Source organism: Synchiropus splendidus, chromosome 19, assembly GCF_027744825.2.
Source record: "Synchiropus splendidus isolate RoL2022-P1 chromosome 19, RoL_Sspl_1.0, whole genome shotgun sequence".
NCBI lineage: Eukaryota > Metazoa > Chordata > Actinopteri > Syngnathiformes > Callionymidae > Synchiropus > Synchiropus splendidus.
Genome location: NC_071352.1, coordinates 11,628,963 through 11,647,998, shown reverse-complemented (window position 1 = coordinate 11,647,998; position 19,036 = coordinate 11,628,963). Strand labels below are relative to the sequence as shown.

Sequence of the window (19,036 nt, the reverse complement as noted above, 5' to 3'; positions counted from 1 at the left end):
ATGTTATTATTAGTATTGTATTAGCTGGAAAAAAAAGAAGAAGAAGAAAAGAAATAATGGTCAGTTTTCGCATTTTGGCGGACCGGATGTGATGGCTGCCAAAATAACAGCATCCCGATAGCGCCAACTGGCAAAGGGATATGACTTTGGTACTTTGCGCCAATATGGTTTTAGTGATGTGAAAGTGGGTGCCAAAGTGGGTTTCCGAGTGAAGACTGTGAGGGATCTTAAACGCAATCTTTTGCGAACACGGAGAACCATGCATGCATGCAGCATCAGCTCCAATTGACAGATCCGTATTGTTCATCTAATGTTGGGAATCCTTACATCCGGTCCGTTATATATGTAAGAAGTACAGGTAAATGTCGCTCACACTTTAAAATTCAGGTTTTATTTTTATTTTTATTTTTGAGTGTAAGCAAGGGAGAATGTTAACAAAGACTATAAAACAAAGTGGTTCAGAGAAAAGATCTCAGAATTCTTAGGATGTGTTCCATGCAAAAACGGCCTTCAAGGATAAATACTGGGAAACACTGAGGAATGTCAGGGTTGAAATAAGGTCTGAGTAGCTTCACACAGGGGGCAGAACAAGTGAAAGTTTGATGGACAGCTATTGTCCCTTAGGTTCAACACAGCAGGTAAGGGAGGACTAAAAATAATAACAGGTATGGGTCCTAAATAGAGAGTTAGAAATCTCGAGCCATTTAATGTGGAAAAGGAAAAGAGAAAGGGTAACTAAAGATGGCAAAAGCAACAGTATTGTCTGATTGTCAGTGGCAGTTTGTTAGTTTCTTGTGGCGTGTTGATAGGTGACTAACTCTGTCTTCCAGAGTCAAACAACTCTCTAGCGACCCCGCCTGGTAAAGAACCTCATCCGATATACACATGGACATGGCTCCGTTATAAGACATTTTTAGGTTAATTTAATCGCACAACACTTTCATTTCAGTTGACACTTTTCTTCTTTTAATGGCTTTTATATCTCTGTCTAATTTTTATATGTCAAACCAGTGAGGATTATTACGCACACACGGGAACTGCTGATAAATAATAGCCTGCAGCCACGAGCTGATGCCGCCGTCAGTCGTGTTCTGCCTAAATGGAAAATGTGGTCAAATCCAGGAGAGATCCGCAATATATTTAAAACCAGTCTGAATAAAATGCGTTTCGCATTTTAAGAGCGTGTCTGTCACTTCTGACTTCTGGATCTATTTTAGATAAGAACTCTAATTAAGAAAGAAATGAATTGCATATAAAAGTCATAGATCGATGGAAAACAAATTACATATACAGCTTTCATTCACCAATGTCAAGAGCACCACATTAGGTAGCACAGAGTTCCCCTCCTCACGGGAGCACATTCACCCTGATGTTTGAGCTTATGTGCACAGATTCAACTTAAATTTGACGATTCTGGTGTCAAATATTGCAATGCGATTCATCGCGATGAATTCATTATAAACCTTTATTTTATTGTATTTTGTCTTCTAAAATGATATTGAATGCCAGTAGAAGACAATGTTGTTGTTTTTTTCGTGTGTGTGTGTTATTCAAACTAAACATTCCAAATTGTGTTAAGAATAAAAAAAAACATCTGCCTTGATCGACTTATGGTCTAAGAAATGAATGGCTTGCAACAACACCTACTCTGTTCGTTGAAGATGGTTGAAGCATTTTTTGTTCTTTATTTTCTGCTGTCTGTAAGAGAAACTGGGGTTTATTCACATGCCAATTTCACAAAGTAGAAATAGCTAGTCGAGGTTAAGCTTCTGTTGAAAAAGGGCATCTTACCTTATCTAATTCATTTCGTACATTGAATATTGCGCATGTAATACGCTTAAACGGTCGGCAGATGGCAGTAGCCTTAAGGCGCTCCTTTCACAAGCTCATGAGAGCCATGAAGAAGAAAGTAATACTGTAAATAAGAAACCTTCAAAACGTTGGTGAATCCACATTTGTCACTATGATGAAAGATTTATTACAGTGATAAATAAATGAGTAATAACTAATAATAATAAAATAATAACAACTATATGACTCTTATAATAATAAAAATATTGATCATAATTTTGTAATATTCTGCAAATGATGTTTTTTTTTTTTTTTGTTTTTTTTAAGTTTCAGATCTTAATCTTTAGCTCATTGTTGTTTCCTATGTGGCTTTCTTAGTCAGATTTAATTTAATCCATCTACAAAACACAATTTAAGGCTTCAATGTAGAGCGTGTGATTTATGTAGTATGGATCTGCTCCACTTCAGACCACTGCCGACCTGTGAGCAGATTTATGTCCCCACACACTCACACACGGGCTCGTGGGTTGTTCATCAGCTCTCTAGATGGGTCTCAGGCCTCAGCTCTCATCTGGAGGGTGACAGTTGCTTGAGCAGACAGCTGAGTCATCAGCTGCTAAAGCAGCTCATCCGCACAGTTTCAGCTCCTCTGACCGGTCTGTGTGGATTTCCCAGCAGCAACACAAACCGAAAACAGTGAGCATGAGGGAGGCGCGCGAGTACCCCGAGAGGCTCTGACTTGAAGATGCACAACATGTTTCCTTCAGTTTCTCTTTTAGTAGCTGTTTCTTTCCATCCAAAGATGGCAGACGGACACTTCTGTTACGGGTGACTCAAACTGAAATGAGGAAGTTTAACTTGACTGAACTGATGGTTGAGTCCCACCAGTGGAGCGGTCAGACTATGCCTGCCTGTCGATCCATCTCTGATATTTCACTTCGAACCCTTTGACCGGTGAAAACAACTACTCTTTTCAGTTTTCCTAATTTTGCCCATTTTCATTCAGCCATTTTTGTCCTTCATGCAATATTGTTGTCCTGTTCTATGTGCTTCTAGCTCCAACTCCAATTGGCCTCAGGGGAGAGAGGATGATGAGTGCACGTATGTAAGCAAGTGTTTGGCAGGTGACCCTGGATGTGATGCCGTCACCATGGAGACGATTCAAGCACTCAACTGGCAGGACCATTCCGATAATGAGCTTCCCATATAGACAGATAATAGCAGTCAATGGGGCGGAGAGGACAGATTCATAGGTACAAACTTGGGAAAAGTTTCCCACCTTTTCATGCCACATTTTTTTTTTTTGGCAACACAGTGAGTTAGAGAATTGTTTATCGACACACCCTTAGGTGTTACATCACCACTCTCTGTTGAGTCCCATTGGAAACACGACCAAAATCTGCAGCAAAACCATAGAAGACATCGACTCACTGTTTTCACTTTAGAAAGTTGTCGCTTTGGCTTTAGAACGCTTCTATTGGTCAGTAGACTAGTAGACGCTTGCACCTCTGTTTACAAGGGGTTTAAAGGGGACCTATTATGGTTCTCCACGATATCTCGAGTGTGATCAAGATGAAACATCCCATGAACAATGTGCTGAGAGAGAATGGAGTTCATCGCAGTTCGTGTAATTCAGAATAGGCCTGAGCAATACATTGCCCTCTCCTGCACGTTCATGGTTCATGGGTTCATGGGTTCATGGTCAAGGGATCCATGACGCATCACACTATATAAGTTCATCCACCACTGTGCCGACTGACTTCTTTCACTGACCTTTTTACAGAGTGGAATTAAGTTTTTCTTTTCCGGCAGCCAAGCGGCAACGGACCGACGTGTGCAAGCCAAATCTGAGCTATTTTTTTCTGAAGTTCAAGACCTGCTTCACGACACAACACTCGCAACTCCCACCAACACTTAACAAGGTCCTAGGCGTGATTGTGAAACAGGTGTGTGGAGCCTTGCATTATCACTCTCACACTGGTCACCAACAAGTGCAACTGGGCTCCTCAAGGCCAGGAAGAATTCCTGCTCTAAATAAAGACGGCCTCGAACATTGAGCTTTGCCAACTCCCTGAAACTGAGCTGAACACGTTGGTCAAGACCAAACAGGCATCGCCACGGGCGACGCAAGAAGCTGAGCGCACATGCTCCCCGTCATAAATAGTATGAGTGGCTTTCTGGAACCATGTGCTGCGACTAGAGTTGAGCCCAAAGGCAAGTGTGTCTCGGTGGTGGTAGCTGGGTCAATGAGTGGCCCATGAATGACAACATGTGCAGTGACTCAAGGAAAGAATAGTTCAACAACACTTGTGAATCACAAAAACAAGTCTCTCAGTCATGTTGCAATTATATTTATTGTTCCAAATAACAAATATAGTAATATGTTTTGTGCAATGACAATAAAGAAAGTCTAAGTCTAAGTCTAACTTGATGTCATGATTTCAAGGCAAAGATACAAAGTGTTGTTAAAAGCAAGTCCACTATTGGAAATCAAACATGACACAGTGGAAATAAAACCTTTAAACTACCTGTTACAACACTGATAAGTGGTTGAACTGCATTTTTTTTAACAAGTGCAATTGACATGATGACAAAATACATTATCTTAGAAAACAGCCTTGAAAACTACCACTTTGTACGTACAAACAGGTAGAGAAGGGTGAAGAGTTGTTAATTCATCTGCTTGTTAGGTTCTATCGACCTCTGCATAAACACAAATGGAATAGCTTATCGTTTAATCACTATATGACGTTTTGGAAAAAGGAAAAAGAAGTATCAGTTTCCTGTTAGTATCACAGAAAAATCTAACTGTTTTGTAAAAATATATCTAAAGAAAAGAGGCAGGAATACAGTGGACTACAGGAAAACAATCTTCACCAACTGTATGACAGTGAGTCCAAAGTACGTACACTATATACATGGTGCGTCACACGGCAGCAGATTCTTCAGATTGGTGACATCACGTCCATCTCCACAGTCAGAGACTCTGCGGAACAAAAGGTGCAAGGACGGCAAGTGTAAGACTTACATACGATTGCTGAGTTTACTTAGAGTTTATGGCTGCAGAAACTGATATTCCATGATTCCATGTGATATATAAGTCATTGTGTAAATTATACTTTCAATTTTTTCATCGTCAAATTCATCTATAGAGCCTCATAAATGCATTATGATCGCTTATGAACGCATTACATAAAATGACCAAGATTTACCACTAGAAAATGGAGAGGACCACAAAACAACATGCAAACTCTGAATTATATTTAAATATATTTCTAACTACAAATTTCACTCCACAGTGTTTATTATTGAGGTTTCCTACCACTTTACAATAGCTATATTCAGTGGTTTTAGCAGGTGGGACTGAGCAGCCTGATGGTCTCACTTTCGCTGACAGTTGCAGCATAGTTTTGACTTTTAAGTTGTGTTTAAATGTGACACAAAACTGCCCAACTCGCTGTCCAACTAAAATGAATGCGTCTTCCAACTTGATGTGTCACATTGTTCTCTGTCCGTCTCGCATCCTCTCAGTACTCGTATTGTATTATGATATCATTTTCATGTAAATGGGTCAACAAGCAAGGAGGTCCTTGTGAGTCCGTGGAGAGCTCAGACTTACATAAGCAGGAATTAGCATTGTCTGGACCCGTCCAAATGAGTCTGTGTACCTACTTGAGAAGGGACGGCGTCACGGCTACACGCTTCAAACGCTCGTGACTCTGACCCGACCTCATTATTAGCATGTGCCAGCTGATGCTTGACTCAAACAGGAAGCTCAGCTCTCTCTTTCGAGTAAATATGCATTAGGCGGTGCGCGTGAGCGCCTGACTCACCCATATGTCCGGAATGAGCCTCGGCGTCGTTGTGCATTAGTGAATCGAGAGTGCGAGGAGACATGGGGAAGAGGTCACTGGTGTTCCCAGAGTTGGAGCTAGAACATAGAGAACATACCAATCAGCCACATCAGGTTCCACAAACTCACTTCCAGTTTCTGCTTCCAGAGGCCTGATGTTGTCACCAGCACGACAACTCTGCATCAAGTAGTGAAATGATTGTTATCATCTTGTACAAGATGAGGTGTTAGCGACGGATGGCATGCTGACTGGTGAGGATGTCGGCGTAGAACCCCTTTACAATTGGCAATAACCTGTTTTCTGCTTCCTCACCTCACCACCAGTGAAATGGTCCAGGTGCCTCCAAAATGAAGTGTTGTTAGCGTAAGTTTACCGTAAGTTCCAGACTATAAGCCACTAGTTTCTTTTCAGAATCCTGCAGCTTACACGACAATGAAACTAATGCATGGATTTTTACAAGCTAAAGGGCATCATGCTGCCAAAATATTGAGCCACGTCACATCAAACCGATGAAATCACAGGCGTTTTATTGACTTCAAATGCGCTGTTTTCGCCAGCATGTCCACAGCTTCGCCAACAGAACCGATCTCCTGGATGTGGCGTTGGAATTTCGGACACAAAGGCGAAAACAGCCCATTTCGAGCACTTTAATGGCAATAAAAGATGTGAGAAGTTCATAAATTCAGTTCAGAAATTGCTGAGTTTGTTTCACACTTGTTCAGTCTCCATGCTGGACCCTGTTTTCAAAACTAGTTTAGAAGCGATCCTCTGATGCATTTATAAGCCTGGTGCACCACTGACATATCTACGGTGCAGACATCACCACTGCACCCACGGCTTAAAGACCGGTGCGGCTTATTTATGAACAAGATCTATTTTCCTTCTTAAATTTAGTGGGTGGAGCTAATATCCAATGTGTGCTCAATAGTACGGAATTTACGGTAACTACATAAGAATGAACTGGCCAAGAGGGGGCAAGAGCGATCACATTAAATCTACTGTGATAATAAACCCAAGGTTACATGCAGTAACCCTATTTCAATGAAAGAGTGCCTCTAACAGGGCTTCTCGATGGGTCTGACGCATCTGAGTTGACTACGATTCAGGTAGTGTGGCCTTCCCCTACGAATGACCTGAGCTCCACCTGATTCCACTGAGTCAGTGAAGTCGACCATCTGGGTTGCTCAGTTACACAATGCGCCCCAAGCAGAAACAGAGAACTTGAATTGTCGTGCCCAGGGAAGTTGAACAGGCAAGTGGAGACCAGGTCTGTTTCTTTGAGGAGGACCATACTGCCCTCTGCTGAGAGAGGAGCGCCTGCATCTTTCTCAGAAGGAAGGCAGCACTTGGTCAAACCCATACCAAAACCCAGGCAGAGCACACATGAATTATCATAGCAAATATAGAAGCAATTCTAATGTGTTATTATTAGTAGAAAAAAAAAACAAATTCGAGAAAAGTGAGGAGACAGGGTGACAACGATGGTGCGGATTCAATATCTATCACAGAAAACATTGCCAGGTGTGAAGGTCGCCCAGATGAATGAGAAAAACTACTTTCTACACTAGACACTACTACGAGACAGACACAACAGCTACAACAGTGATGCCGTGACCATTCACACAGTCTACATAGGGGTTTGAAGCAAACAGACACAGAGGGCTTCAATGTGCAGCTGTGGATGGATGTCGATGAGGCACTCACAAGGGTCGAATTAGATGTTGTTTACATCTGAGTCACTCAAAGTGTTTGAAACTGCAATAACTGTGGCACCAACGACACACACTCAGAGTGACAAGATGCACACACAGCCCTACATGCCGCCGCCCCTCCCTCTGCCCAGAGCGCCTACCACGAAAATCCGTTCGCTAGCAGCTCACTGTCCGGCAAGTCCATGAACACGGAGGGGCACCTACGGAGACAGGTCAGGATCTCACTGAGCAAGCCTCACACAGCAGCTTGCCACCACATTGGCCCGACCCGTTTGCTGTTTTCACCTTCAATACTGGCTTTCATTGAGCAAACAGCACAACAGAAAGTCAATAGAGAAAAACTCTGAGAAGTTTCAGGTCATTCTCCAGGTAATAGTCCGCCCTCCTCAAATTCAACTAGCCAAAAACCAAAGGTGATTTTCATCCCTCCTTTTTTTAGGAATAAAAAAAACAAAGCAGAGCAAGAATAATGACGGTGAGCATGCATCAGCTTGTGAGATTCATATTTGCGTTTCGCCCAATCTTGGAAGCCTTTCAGCATGGAAACAGTCTCGGTTCCTCCCCTAACAGTGGCCCATCACATAAAATGAAAGCAGCTTTGTTCTGCTTTCTTTGAATATTTGGTAACGTTTCCTCTGCAGAACAGGAATTATTTCTCAAGAGAAAAAAAATAGCTGTCGACTAACATTGTCTGGGAAACAGAGAGATTAAAAATATTAAAGAAACTCACGGGGTCACGCAGATGAACTTCTTCTTCAAGTACGGCTGAATAACTGTGGCAAAAGGAATTGAAGATTTTAGTGTCATGTCTTGACTGCAAACAGTCCATGTCTAGAGACGGCTCACTGTTTGGGTCTGAGGGGTCTGGCTCGGTAATCTCCTCTGGCCTGCAGTACTTTCCAAAAGCTTCATCTTTGGGAATATCGGGATACAGGTAGACAAGTGGTGAAACCAGGATGTTGGTGGCATCCATGATCTTGTAGCCCATGATGATGTCAGCGAATGACATGCTGTTGAGCTGCTGCTTGGTGTACGGCTCCACCGACTGGATCTGGGTCTTTCCTATTGGAGTGCAGGAGTAGAGTCAGTCGCAGAGAACGAACACGGCTCGAAACCATGCAGGAAAAAACTCTCACCACTAATGTCTTTCTCCACCCATGTGAAGGTGATGCCGCCCTCTTTGCTACTCTCGCTGAAGCGCAGGAGGAAGGTGCCGGGTGGCTTTGGATTGAGAATCGCTCTTTCTCTCTCCTTACTGATGAAGCCCATGATGTACCTGCAGAGACACCACACGAGGCCACTTCTTAAAGCACGAACATTGATTCATATTTTCAGTTTTGCACTTAAAGATGTTTCCAACATTTCAGTCCATACGAGTGAAAAAAAATATATATATATATATTCATGACCACTGCTGACCCACTCACCCTTCATTCCACAGGGCCAGGATGTACTTCTTCACCAGGTCAATAATGTTGTCCAGCCACACCCAGAAGGAGAACCCTTTGCCAGCCATGTTTTCCTGCAGAGGGAAAACACACACTAAGAAACAGCATCTAAATATAACACAAGTTGAGGAGGAGACGTACCTTGCAGAACTTGGCCCAAGTGATCTGGCAGCCAGAGTAGTTGACGGACGGTCCTTGGTGGAAAAAAAAAACACCTCACGTTCATACAGCTCACAATGAGGGCATTTCGGTCGCCTGATCTTACCCAAGAGTTTCTCTGCGAGGGTGGTGAGCTGCTCAATGGTGAGACCTCGCTTTGTGGTGGAGGAAAACTGCCAGCTCAGCACTTCTGCCACCTGATCCCAGGTTCCCACCGGTGGCTTGGTGAAGAAGTTCACATTCTGCGGCCAAGACAAGGACAAATTGACGTTATTGGGTCCTCGCACCAGCAGGGGGTGGTGTCTTACCTTTGGGTGGTTGGTCAGCATGTTGTACCACAGTATGGACGCCCAGGCGTTGGGCATTTGGCAGATGTTTGAGATGACCACCACAGGCAAGGAATGAGTCTGTGTGAGAGAGACTATGTCAGTATAAAATGCAAACAATCCATACATTTTTTGCGTTCACTTCTAAATGACAAATGAAATCAAGAAATATATCAATTTAATTCAATAATAAGCCAAGACAAATGAGGGTTGAAACTGACCTAAAAGGCAACAGTTAGATAATAATAATAATAATAATAATAATAATAATTATAGACTTAAGATCCAAGGTCCAGTGCACTGTCAGTAATTGAGATGATGATGTCATGCATAATCTCAGAGGATGCTCAAATTCTCAGTTGATTTATTGAATCCTTGATGGCCTTTTCAAATAGCTCTGACATGACTTATTTTGTCACGTGAGTCCTGTTTTTGTTTTCTCCCTCTGTTCCTTCCTGACTGTGTAGCACACGGCTGGAGCCAAACAACCACTGATCACCCATGTATTAGAGCACCTGGACTCCAGCACCGTTTGCCAGATCGTCTCCATTTGTTCCCTGTGATTTCTCCTAGTTCCTGTGATTTGGACTCTTGTTCCCTGCGGTAAATTGGCTCTCTGTCGTTCGGTCTCTCGTTCTGTGTGCAAGCTAGTTTGTTTTTGATTACTTTGTCTTAGACTCTGGTGCCTGAGTTGGTGTTTTGGTTTCTTCCTGTTTCCGTGTGTTTCCTGGTTTCTTTTGTGACTATCTCTGTTCGGTTTGCTTTTGTCTCTTTGTTCCTTGTGATTTAAGTTTGTTTGATTCTCCCGGTTCGGTGACGCTTTCTGTTGTGATTCTGTTTAATTATTAAAACATTATTTCGATCTCGCTCCTGCCTCCCTGTAACTTTCACCACTTGCACTTGGGTCCCCCTCCACATCCTTGACCTGTGACAAGCTCAGCTGGCTAAAAGAGAAAGTGGCAGGATTGTGCGGCACTATTTAATGCTTATCTACCAACAGTTTAATGCCTCAATACGAACCTCCAGGTCGATCTTCAGGCCTTGGTGATAGACTTCCGTCTCAAAAGTGATCAGGTGCAGCTCCTCAGTGACGATGAGAGACGCCTGCAGAAGTGTTTTCCCAGGCTTAATACAAAAGGCAACCACTTGAACTGCATGAGGTTGTCAGCCTTACTCACATCGCTATTGGTGCGACCACCGTTGCCACATCGCTGCTCTCTCAGTGTCTGGAAGCAACACAAAGTGAGCGTGCTTTCGATGAAGTCAGGAAACAGCAAAAAGTTTCAGTCAACCCACCAAATGTTTAAATTCTGCAGAGAGACTGCCATTGTTGGATTCCTCCATATTCATGACCTTCGTGTTGGTACCCAGGATGTTGAACTTTCTTGCTCTATATTATAAAACAAAAGGTTCAGTGAAGGCACATACAGTACAGGACACAAGACTAAATGTTCACATACCCTCGAATGGCAGCGACGTCCACAGATTCTCTGGAACAGAAGGGAAAATTGATTTAGTCTCCTCTCCAACAACATGGCATGGTGATTATCGTAGACTCACTTGTCGATGCAAACTTTAATTTTCAGCTGGTAATTGAGTTCAGGAAATTTCACCAGCAGTCTGAAACCACAGAAATGACATTGATTTATTGTTTATGTTGTAGACAATGAAACAGCACACAATAATTAGACCTTAGAATCCTATATTTGCAATTGACCATGATATTTACAAATATGTATGCATGAAAATAAACTATATTGATTTGTACGCATCCTTGCCAAAATGTATATAAGTATAATTTTAAAAACTACAAGCCAAAAGGAGGCCCCGACAGTGATTTTTTTTGACTCACCTGACTTTATTGGTGAACTGAACTCCAGTTTTGATGACAAGAGGTCTGTCTGGATGCATGGGCATACATGGCTGCCTCTCAACCACAAAAGCACTACACAGTCGAAAAGACAATCGAGGAGTTATGCCAACAACTGACAAGAAAAAAAAAACTATTGGATTGACAGTCTGCAACTGTGTCTCTTTATTATCTCTTCGGCAGACGAATAAAAGCGTACCTCTTCATCAGGCTTCTAAAGAGGTTGACAATTTTCTCCTCCAAAGCTGGACGGTGCTGAATGATGGGGTCTCCCTTGTAGGAAACTTTCTGTTGAAGCTCCTCCAGCTTCTTGATCTGCTGGCGAATCTGAAGCTGCGACTCGGCCAGAGACGTGAACCTGTTAAAATGACACCAGACAAGCATAAAACAGAGGAAGAACGCCCATGAAATGCAGGAGAACACGAGGTACATAATGTTCTTAGTGTCGGTGGTGTATTCCAATAGACCTATTCAGTTTAACTGTGATGATGGATGAAAGGGTGTGCACGTGTGTTTTTGCAATGGGATTACAGCAGAGTAAAGCTTTTTATTAATCTATGCGAGAGGGTTTAATCTGCAAAAACTCACACTGACGGATGAAAAAGTAGAGAGAGGATATTGGCACCACACCATGCAACAACCAGAGCAATTTGATTTTTCAAACGGATGTTCACTCACACAGTATGTCAAAGGAGCTAGGGCCACTTCCGTTGCCAAAATTCATATTTTTGGATGACGTTGAGTGATAATAGCTGTTTACACCATGTTCTTTCTTGAAAAATCATTTTTAGAGTGAGGAAACAGATTTCAGGATGTGAAAACCTTCAGTAAATTCAACCCTACATTAGTGCAGGGTAGATGAAGTATAATGAAACTGTATTGCTGGGTTAATGAAACAGTTCACTCTTGATTGAGAAATGATGTGAGGTTTCATTTGTTCAAGTCTAAACATTTTGCAGCAGACAGTGCCATCTAGTAGCCCCTGAAAATCAATGCTGTATCATGAAACCTCATCTAGCGACAACTACCGTACATTAAAAACATATCTCTCAATTGCCAATATCATACAAAAGAGGCACAGTTTGATGGCAAAAATGTCATTTTATATATAACACTGAAGACCAAAATGTGGTACTATGAAAGGTCGTAATTGTTAAAAATCTTATGTATTTAATGTTTAACCCTCTCAGAGCTCAGATTTATGTTTAGCATGGTCAACTCAGGCTTGGACAGTTTCTATTAAAATATTTTCTACATTTCAGGAATCAATTGCTTCTTTTTCAGATGACATCATTGAGAAAACCCTAAAAAGCTCCTAATTCCAACTTTGTGATGCGCAACTGTAAAACGTACTAGATTAATACATCAAGATTGTACAGCGGCCAACTGCTCACCAAGTCTCCAGACGGTCCAGACAGATGTTGGGTGGGCCACCAATACACGCAATCTGCTGCCTCCTTTTCCAGTCAGCAAGCTCCTCGTCAGTCAGGTTCTTCTGGACATAATCCATGGCGGTGAGCAAGCCTCCCATTTCATTGACTATTTGCTGGAAAAGAAAGCAAAAGTTGCTATTGTAATCATGAAAAAATAGTATGAATTTGAGTTGAAGCCCAAGTATGGGGTGGAAAGAGATTCGGAGTTTCACACATTTGAAACACGAATGTACAAATAGGTAACACCATGAGTAACAACTGATGAACTTTCATGCTATCAGTCATGTGTGCAGAGGCTTAAAGATAGAAATCACCCGGTGACGTCATTGTTCGGCTGCACAGGATGTTGGTTTTTGCACGCAAACATGCAACCAAATTCCAAGCAGATCGATTTACAGGTCTATATATTCAAAACACTGCATCATAGTTGTGTGGCGTCTTCAAATTTCTTTCCATTAAACCCAAACATCTAGTTTCGCTTTCAAATGACGACTGATGTGGCGACAGAATCCCTCAAATTGACTCAGGTTTACCTCAAACAAAAACAATAAACCTCTTCTTGACCAAAAGAAGAACCAGAAAATAAAAACCGAAATACTTCCAATGACATTAAATAGTACTTTCTTGTTCATATGTAATTGTCTCATGAAGCGTCATCGTGTACCCACCCTCCTGAGCTGGTCCAGAGCACTCAGCATCTGCTCCAGCTGTGCCATCTTCTGTCTGGCGGCTGAGGCCTGGCTGTTACCATTGAGGTCCTGAGAAAGCTCTGGGAAGTTGGGCAGGTTCATTTAATTACTCAGCTTTGTGTTGGAATAAAACTTTTGCGAGTAACACCTACCTCCTTGGCTTTTCAGTGTTTTGTAATTGAAGTCAAAGTCGTCCTGTAAGTTCTCAAGCATTTTCATTTTCTGCTCCATATCCTGAGAAAAAGGCTCTTTTTAAAACACCTGAATGAAAGTCAGTTCAAGTAAGTTATGAGAAAGACAAACCTGCACTCGTTTTCTTATATCTTGAAGGTTGTGCTCCAGAATCTGCTGCTTTTCTGTCACCACTGTTCCGGACGGATGAGCAGCCTGGCCGTCCTGTTGGAAGGAACATATGAGATCAATAATTCAGAACACCACACCTCACAGAAATCTTCTTGTGTTGAGGACCTGCGCAGCTGAGGTGGCATTCTGCAGCAGCCTTTGCTCCTCCCACAGGCAGCGGGCCACGATCCTCGCGATCTCCATGGGCTTCTCCAGATACTTGCTCTGGAGATGCTGTTTGATGCGGCGCAGGTTATGTTGGTAGAGAACGTTGTTCTCCTGTAGGAATCTGCTGTACTGCTGGTCGATCTCTCCCAAAAGATTGTGGAAGACCAGGGTGGCGTGCGACTCCTTATTGGCAGCGTAGGCCCTAAGGGAAGACATAGAATATTTTACGTATAAGTACAGCTGAAAACACGTCAACAAGAAACCTCATCAAGTTTTGGGAGTTACACAGCACATGAATTTCCCAATGGAATTTTAAATTAGCCTCATAACTGCAGCGTAAGTCGCAAGGTTTCTCTCCAAAAACGCCACACTTACGCAATACAATCCTCATAATTCTCGCTCGAACATGTACACATTGTGGTCACGGCAGACCGTGTCAATTTTACAGAAAGTACACGAATGCTTTAAGATAAGAAGAAAGAGGAAGAGTGAGGCGACATGTTTCCATAAAGCCCTCTCGGTTAGTACCTGCTTAATATATGCATTAACGCTTTCACGGAAACAAACTTTGTCAGTATCGGTTCTGATTATGACGTCTTCAGAGAAAACTCAATTCAGCAGGTGTTCGATGTTTGTGTTACAAATTTGCTCAAACTGTGAAGAGCAATGACTGAAAACAAAAAAGATGCATTTCACAAGCCACATTACAAAAACCTCCACTGGCTGTTTGCTTTGTAGTGACCAGATCAGGTGTTTATGGGGTCTTCATGAGGAACAAGCTTCTTGGGGTGAGTGGCCGGGGACATCCTGAACAGGTCACCAGCTCAGACACCCAGTCACACAGACACATTTTTTCTCCTTTTTTTAATGCAAATGTCACTAAAATTGTTGGCCTTTGCGAGAGCATAGAAAATACAGTGATCATTTTAAGTTAGCATTCCATTCAGTTAGAGAAGTTCAATCAGGCATGGAATGGAACTTTGGCCTCACCAGTCCTGACTTTCGATCCAGGGAGCAAGGAACTGCCGCAGCTCCATGGGGAAGCTGTCGCTGTACAGGTGATAGAGCTGCTCCAAATACTTGGTCTCCAGCTGCTGCAACTGGTTCCACTGCGCCATTCTGACTTACACTTCCTGGAATAAACCGGCATCAGAGTAAGAGAAAACATATTATTTATTTCATGCCTATTTGAATTTAAACAGAGCATTTTTAATAATCCTACATTACATTACAATGTAGCTTTTGCTGTACTTAAACAAGAGCATGAAACAACTTAGACATCAACAACAAATGAATCATTTATTTTACCGTAACAGTATAGTTAACATTCCTCAAAAACAACCCAGATTTCCACTTAACTGATCATAAAGTCACAGTCACTTCCTGCTAGGTGAAGCAATACCGGTAATAAATACCAGCAGACATGAGCAGCTGTCACGTCCCTGGGGGCATGGTTGATGTTTGGCCTTGGTCTAGATCAGTTGACTGTAAATCCTCCAGGTAAAAATGAAGTCATCTTTAACATGTAACAACCTCATCACAACCAGAAAGACATTTAATATCTTAGAAAGTTGACCATATGCTTCTACTAAATAGGCTTTTTCTTCCTTCTTCTGCTGGGAAGTCCACAGAACATTGTTCCTGAATCCCAACGAAAATCTTTTTACCTTTGCTGGTTTCACATTAAATAAAGTGGGATTAATGAATAGATAACTACTGTGTATGATTGATGTTATATCAACACACGGAAATTTTAACCTGCTAAATCATTGCTACAGTCATTTAATAACACTGTAAAAACATTATGCCAACAGCAAAACAGACCACCTTATCAAACCATGTCAGAACAAAGCGTTCAACAAACAAAAAACAAAGAGTTCTTTCTTTCAACAAATGTGAAAGTGAAACTAAAATACACTTAACATTTTCACATTACCATTCACATTAACCAACTAACAAAAGGGCAAATTTTAGTAGAAGCAAAACACATGAAAAATAGGGGGTCATGATCTACTTTTATTTTGTCAGTACATTTCCTGTTTTCTCTGTACTATGTCCGTCTGAGCTTGGTGACACACCTGGGACTGATCTTGCAATCAACAACACCTGCTTATCTGCTCTGCTGTTCCAGTTTGGTTTGGTGACGCCTTTGGTGCTTCCTTCTGTCCTGCGTTATTTCGTAAATTAATAATCGCTAATTTGTCTCCGCATTGTTGAGTCTCTTTGCTGCTGGTGACCACTTACCAGTGCCAGCATACGGTTTTTTATATATATTTTTATATATATATATATATATATATATATATATATATATATATGGCAGTCATGTTTATTACAACATTCCTCTTTCTCAACTAGACCCACAAAATCGATAGATAAGAATGAAGATAGACTTTTCATTATCTAAGTTCAATCCTTGACACAAATATTCCTCAACTTTGGACTCTTTCTTTCTACATAGCCTCCTTATAGTCTTGGTTTATCACTGTAGTACAAACAAGCTCTCTGTTTTAGAAACAATGAAGGATTTATCACGGACAAAAGGTGTGTTCATTTGATTCCAAGCAGCAGGCTTGGAAAGAACATTTAGGTAGCTAGTTTCCACTTTTTAATTCTCACACACATTCATGTTTAAATGTGTAAAACAAAACAGGAGAAAAAAGGAATGAACGTGAAAAAATTAAATCAGCCATACAATAACAGCTCAACACAAACTTGTGATGAATATGAACATATGCAAACACCTGTCAATTGAGCACTTGTTCTGCTGCTGGCTTTTCTTTCAGTTCAATGTAGACAGTTTTCAAATTCTTATTTGAAATTCAATTGTAGTGAGACACTGCTATGGAGTCAAATCTGTCTAACCTGACTCATACTCCGAAGAAACAATATCCTAATGGCGTGAGGCTTTTTCATGTTTCTCACGTTTCACCTGTATTGATCTCTGTAGACTTGGATTGGACTGGATTGTCATTACTGTGTTACACTCGCTACATGCTGAAAACACGAAAGCAGCCGATGAATCTTATCTTAAAACTGAACTTCAGCTTTTACCGGGAGCCTCATAGAGGAGTTCTCCCTCCTGACATCCGGCAGACGGTTCTGTAGCATCCGATGCAGAACCACCAGATTCAGGAACAGTTTCGTTCCTGGTGCTGTCAGGATATATATATATATATATATATATATATATATATATATATATATATATATATATATATATATATATATATATATATATATATATTCTAAACAAATAAACAGTACTGCAGCTATTGTCCAACGTTCAGCCACCATCTATATATATATATATATATATATATATATATATATATATATATATATATATATATATATATATATATATATAAAGAAAGTCTAAGTCTAAGCTTTTGCGTTAAAGGAGATCTATCCGCAGTAAGTAGGCGTGACGAAGATGGGGAAAAACGTGGCGGAGTGATGAGTGAACGCGTCTCCCTGCGGCCATGTTGTGTTTATGTTGTGCGCTCCACTGCATCACTGGTACAGCTACTCCACCTTTTGCCACTGTATATCTTCTCACAGTGCAGTCGATATAGCATTCGACTTAACGGTAACGCTTTGGTATGAACGAAGGGCCAAAGAGCAGCGAGCAGGATGTGCGCAATAATAAAAAGAAAACGCAGTGTTCACCCATAATTACAAAGGAAATGTCATATCAATAGTTTGTCAAACTCCATTAGAAGAGAACGCTGCTTTTGGTGAGGTCAATGAACCCCTAATAACAACTTATATAACAACTTCCGCATCTATTTTAAAACACTGAATGGCTACCTTCGTGCAGTTCAAAGAGAGTACTTTTGAGGTGTATGGTAGGAAATAAACAGAAGACAAAAATGGAAAAAGTGAACGCATCTTACCTCGCTAGAAGTCAATCGTTGAGAAGGTTTTTCGCAGCTCTGTAGTCACTTGGTTCAGGTTGAACGCTGCCAAAAAAGTGTCAGCGACTTGCTGCAAATAGTCCCGGCAATAAACCACTGACAAAGGAAACTAGTTTTATTTCTCGTCTGGTCAGTACGGCAGAAGTCAACCCCGCCTCGCGCACTGACGTCAACCCGCCTCTATGCGGCGTTTCCTTTCGCTGAGACGGCGCTTGCGTTTTCATTGACAGTTCCACAAGCCAATGGCAAGACGAGTTTGCGTTGGTGACCAATCATATAACGCGTTGGCTGAAGATAGAGGCGGGACTCAATGTCGTGTTTATGGCCGTCAGCAGTGCGCTGTTCCAATGGAAACACCCCCACAGGATCCGCTCAGCAGTCCATTAGTGCCGGCGGGAGGAAGTACCTTAACCAGAATAGCCGAACTGGAAGTCATCTGAATTACTGGCAGCATGACGTAATCAGCGCGACAACAATGCTGTATAGATCTATATTCATTATCTGAGCTGGGGGTGCGTATTACTAACATATAATATAATAATAATAATAATATAATAACATATATAATAATAACTGAACATGATTTCAAGTGACAATTCCAGATACTGAATGCAGTCAGAGACTAGTAATATATTTAGTCCTTAACATATTACTACTAAATAAAAGGAAACACAGCCACATGTTCTCTGAACATGAATCCCTTGCATGCATTTTTACATTTTTAATTGCTCATAAATATCCTTTGAATAATGAAACTGAGTGCCCTTATTGACAGGTATTTACAGACAGTTCAAGAACACCACATGCAACACCTGTGTAAAGTTTATAAATGTGTAATTAAGTGTTTATTAAGAGCAATGATTAACAATGCTATTTGCAATCTCCACAAATATGAATGAAAAACCTCTCTGTTTGTGGACCAAGCTTAGCTCTCAGAGGAAGCACTCTCCAGAATTGCTTTCTCAGACAAATTGATTATATTAATGGTGTTCCATCCTGCAGTGTCGACTCCCACACAAGCTTGTGTCGCACCAAGGTCAGACACACAAGAGTGCACACACACACACACACACTCACACGCTGCACCCAGTCACCATTGCATTGAGATCTTCACATCTTCCCCTCATTCAAAACACTACTGACATTGAATTGTTGTGGTGACTTCTGACCCTTGTGATACCTTAAGGTGTTTTCTCACCTGTGGAACACTGGAAACATACATGTGCAGCTTAACTAATGAAAAAAGAACTCACTCTTACACACTTCTGGCACTACGATGTGCACTAATATGAAGACAAGACAGCAGTTTCGGATTTCTACACCC

At 41.5% G+C, this 19,036-nt stretch overlaps 1 protein-coding gene across 2 annotated transcripts; it reads right to left on the bottom strand.

The window, feature by feature from the left end:
• Positions 1 to 4,126: 4,126 nt before the first annotated feature.
• stat3 (signal transducer and activator of transcription 3 (acute-phase response factor)) lies at positions 4,127 to 17,880 on the bottom strand. 2 transcript variants are annotated; one of them, XM_053852521.1, is made up of 24 exons: positions 17,692 to 17,880; positions 14,783 to 14,925; positions 13,751 to 13,994; positions 13,586 to 13,678; positions 13,435 to 13,516; positions 13,262 to 13,362; positions 12,555 to 12,706; positions 11,360 to 11,518; positions 11,143 to 11,235; positions 10,851 to 10,910; positions 10,751 to 10,780; positions 10,587 to 10,680; positions 10,469 to 10,516; positions 10,311 to 10,394; positions 9,273 to 9,371; positions 9,071 to 9,206; positions 8,947 to 8,999; positions 8,785 to 8,879; positions 8,494 to 8,633; positions 8,204 to 8,419; positions 8,088 to 8,130; positions 7,498 to 7,557; positions 5,625 to 5,722; positions 4,127 to 4,777 (listed from the first exon to the last, which is right to left on the bottom strand). In XM_053852521.1, the coding sequence occupies exons 2-24, from the start codon at positions 14,908 to 14,910 to the stop codon at positions 4,737 to 4,739; spliced, it is 2,349 nt and encodes a 782-aa protein (XP_053708496.1). In that variant the 5' UTR covers positions 14,911 to 14,925; positions 17,692 to 17,880; the 3' UTR covers positions 4,127 to 4,736. The 2 variants fall into 2 exon arrangements, with proteins under 2 accessions (XP_053708496.1, XP_053708497.1); XM_053852522.1 differs by lacking the exon at positions 7,498 to 7,557.
• Positions 17,881 to 19,036: the final 1,156 nt, after the last annotated feature.

Excerpts from the sequence above, each read along its gene's own strand:
- stat3 (XM_053852521.1), bottom strand. The coding sequence starts at position 14,910 with ATGGCGCAGTGGAACCAGTTGCAGCAGCTGGAGACCAAGTATTTGGAG. Across the intron at positions 13,995-14,782 it reads TGGATCGAAAGTCAGGACTG|GGCCTACGCTGCCAATAAGG; the intron begins GTGAGGCCAAAG and ends GTCTTCCCTTAG. Across the intron at positions 5,723-7,497 it reads CTAGCGAACGGATTTTCGTG|CTCCAACTCTGGGAACACCA; the intron begins GTAGGCGCTCTG and ends TCTATGTTCTAG.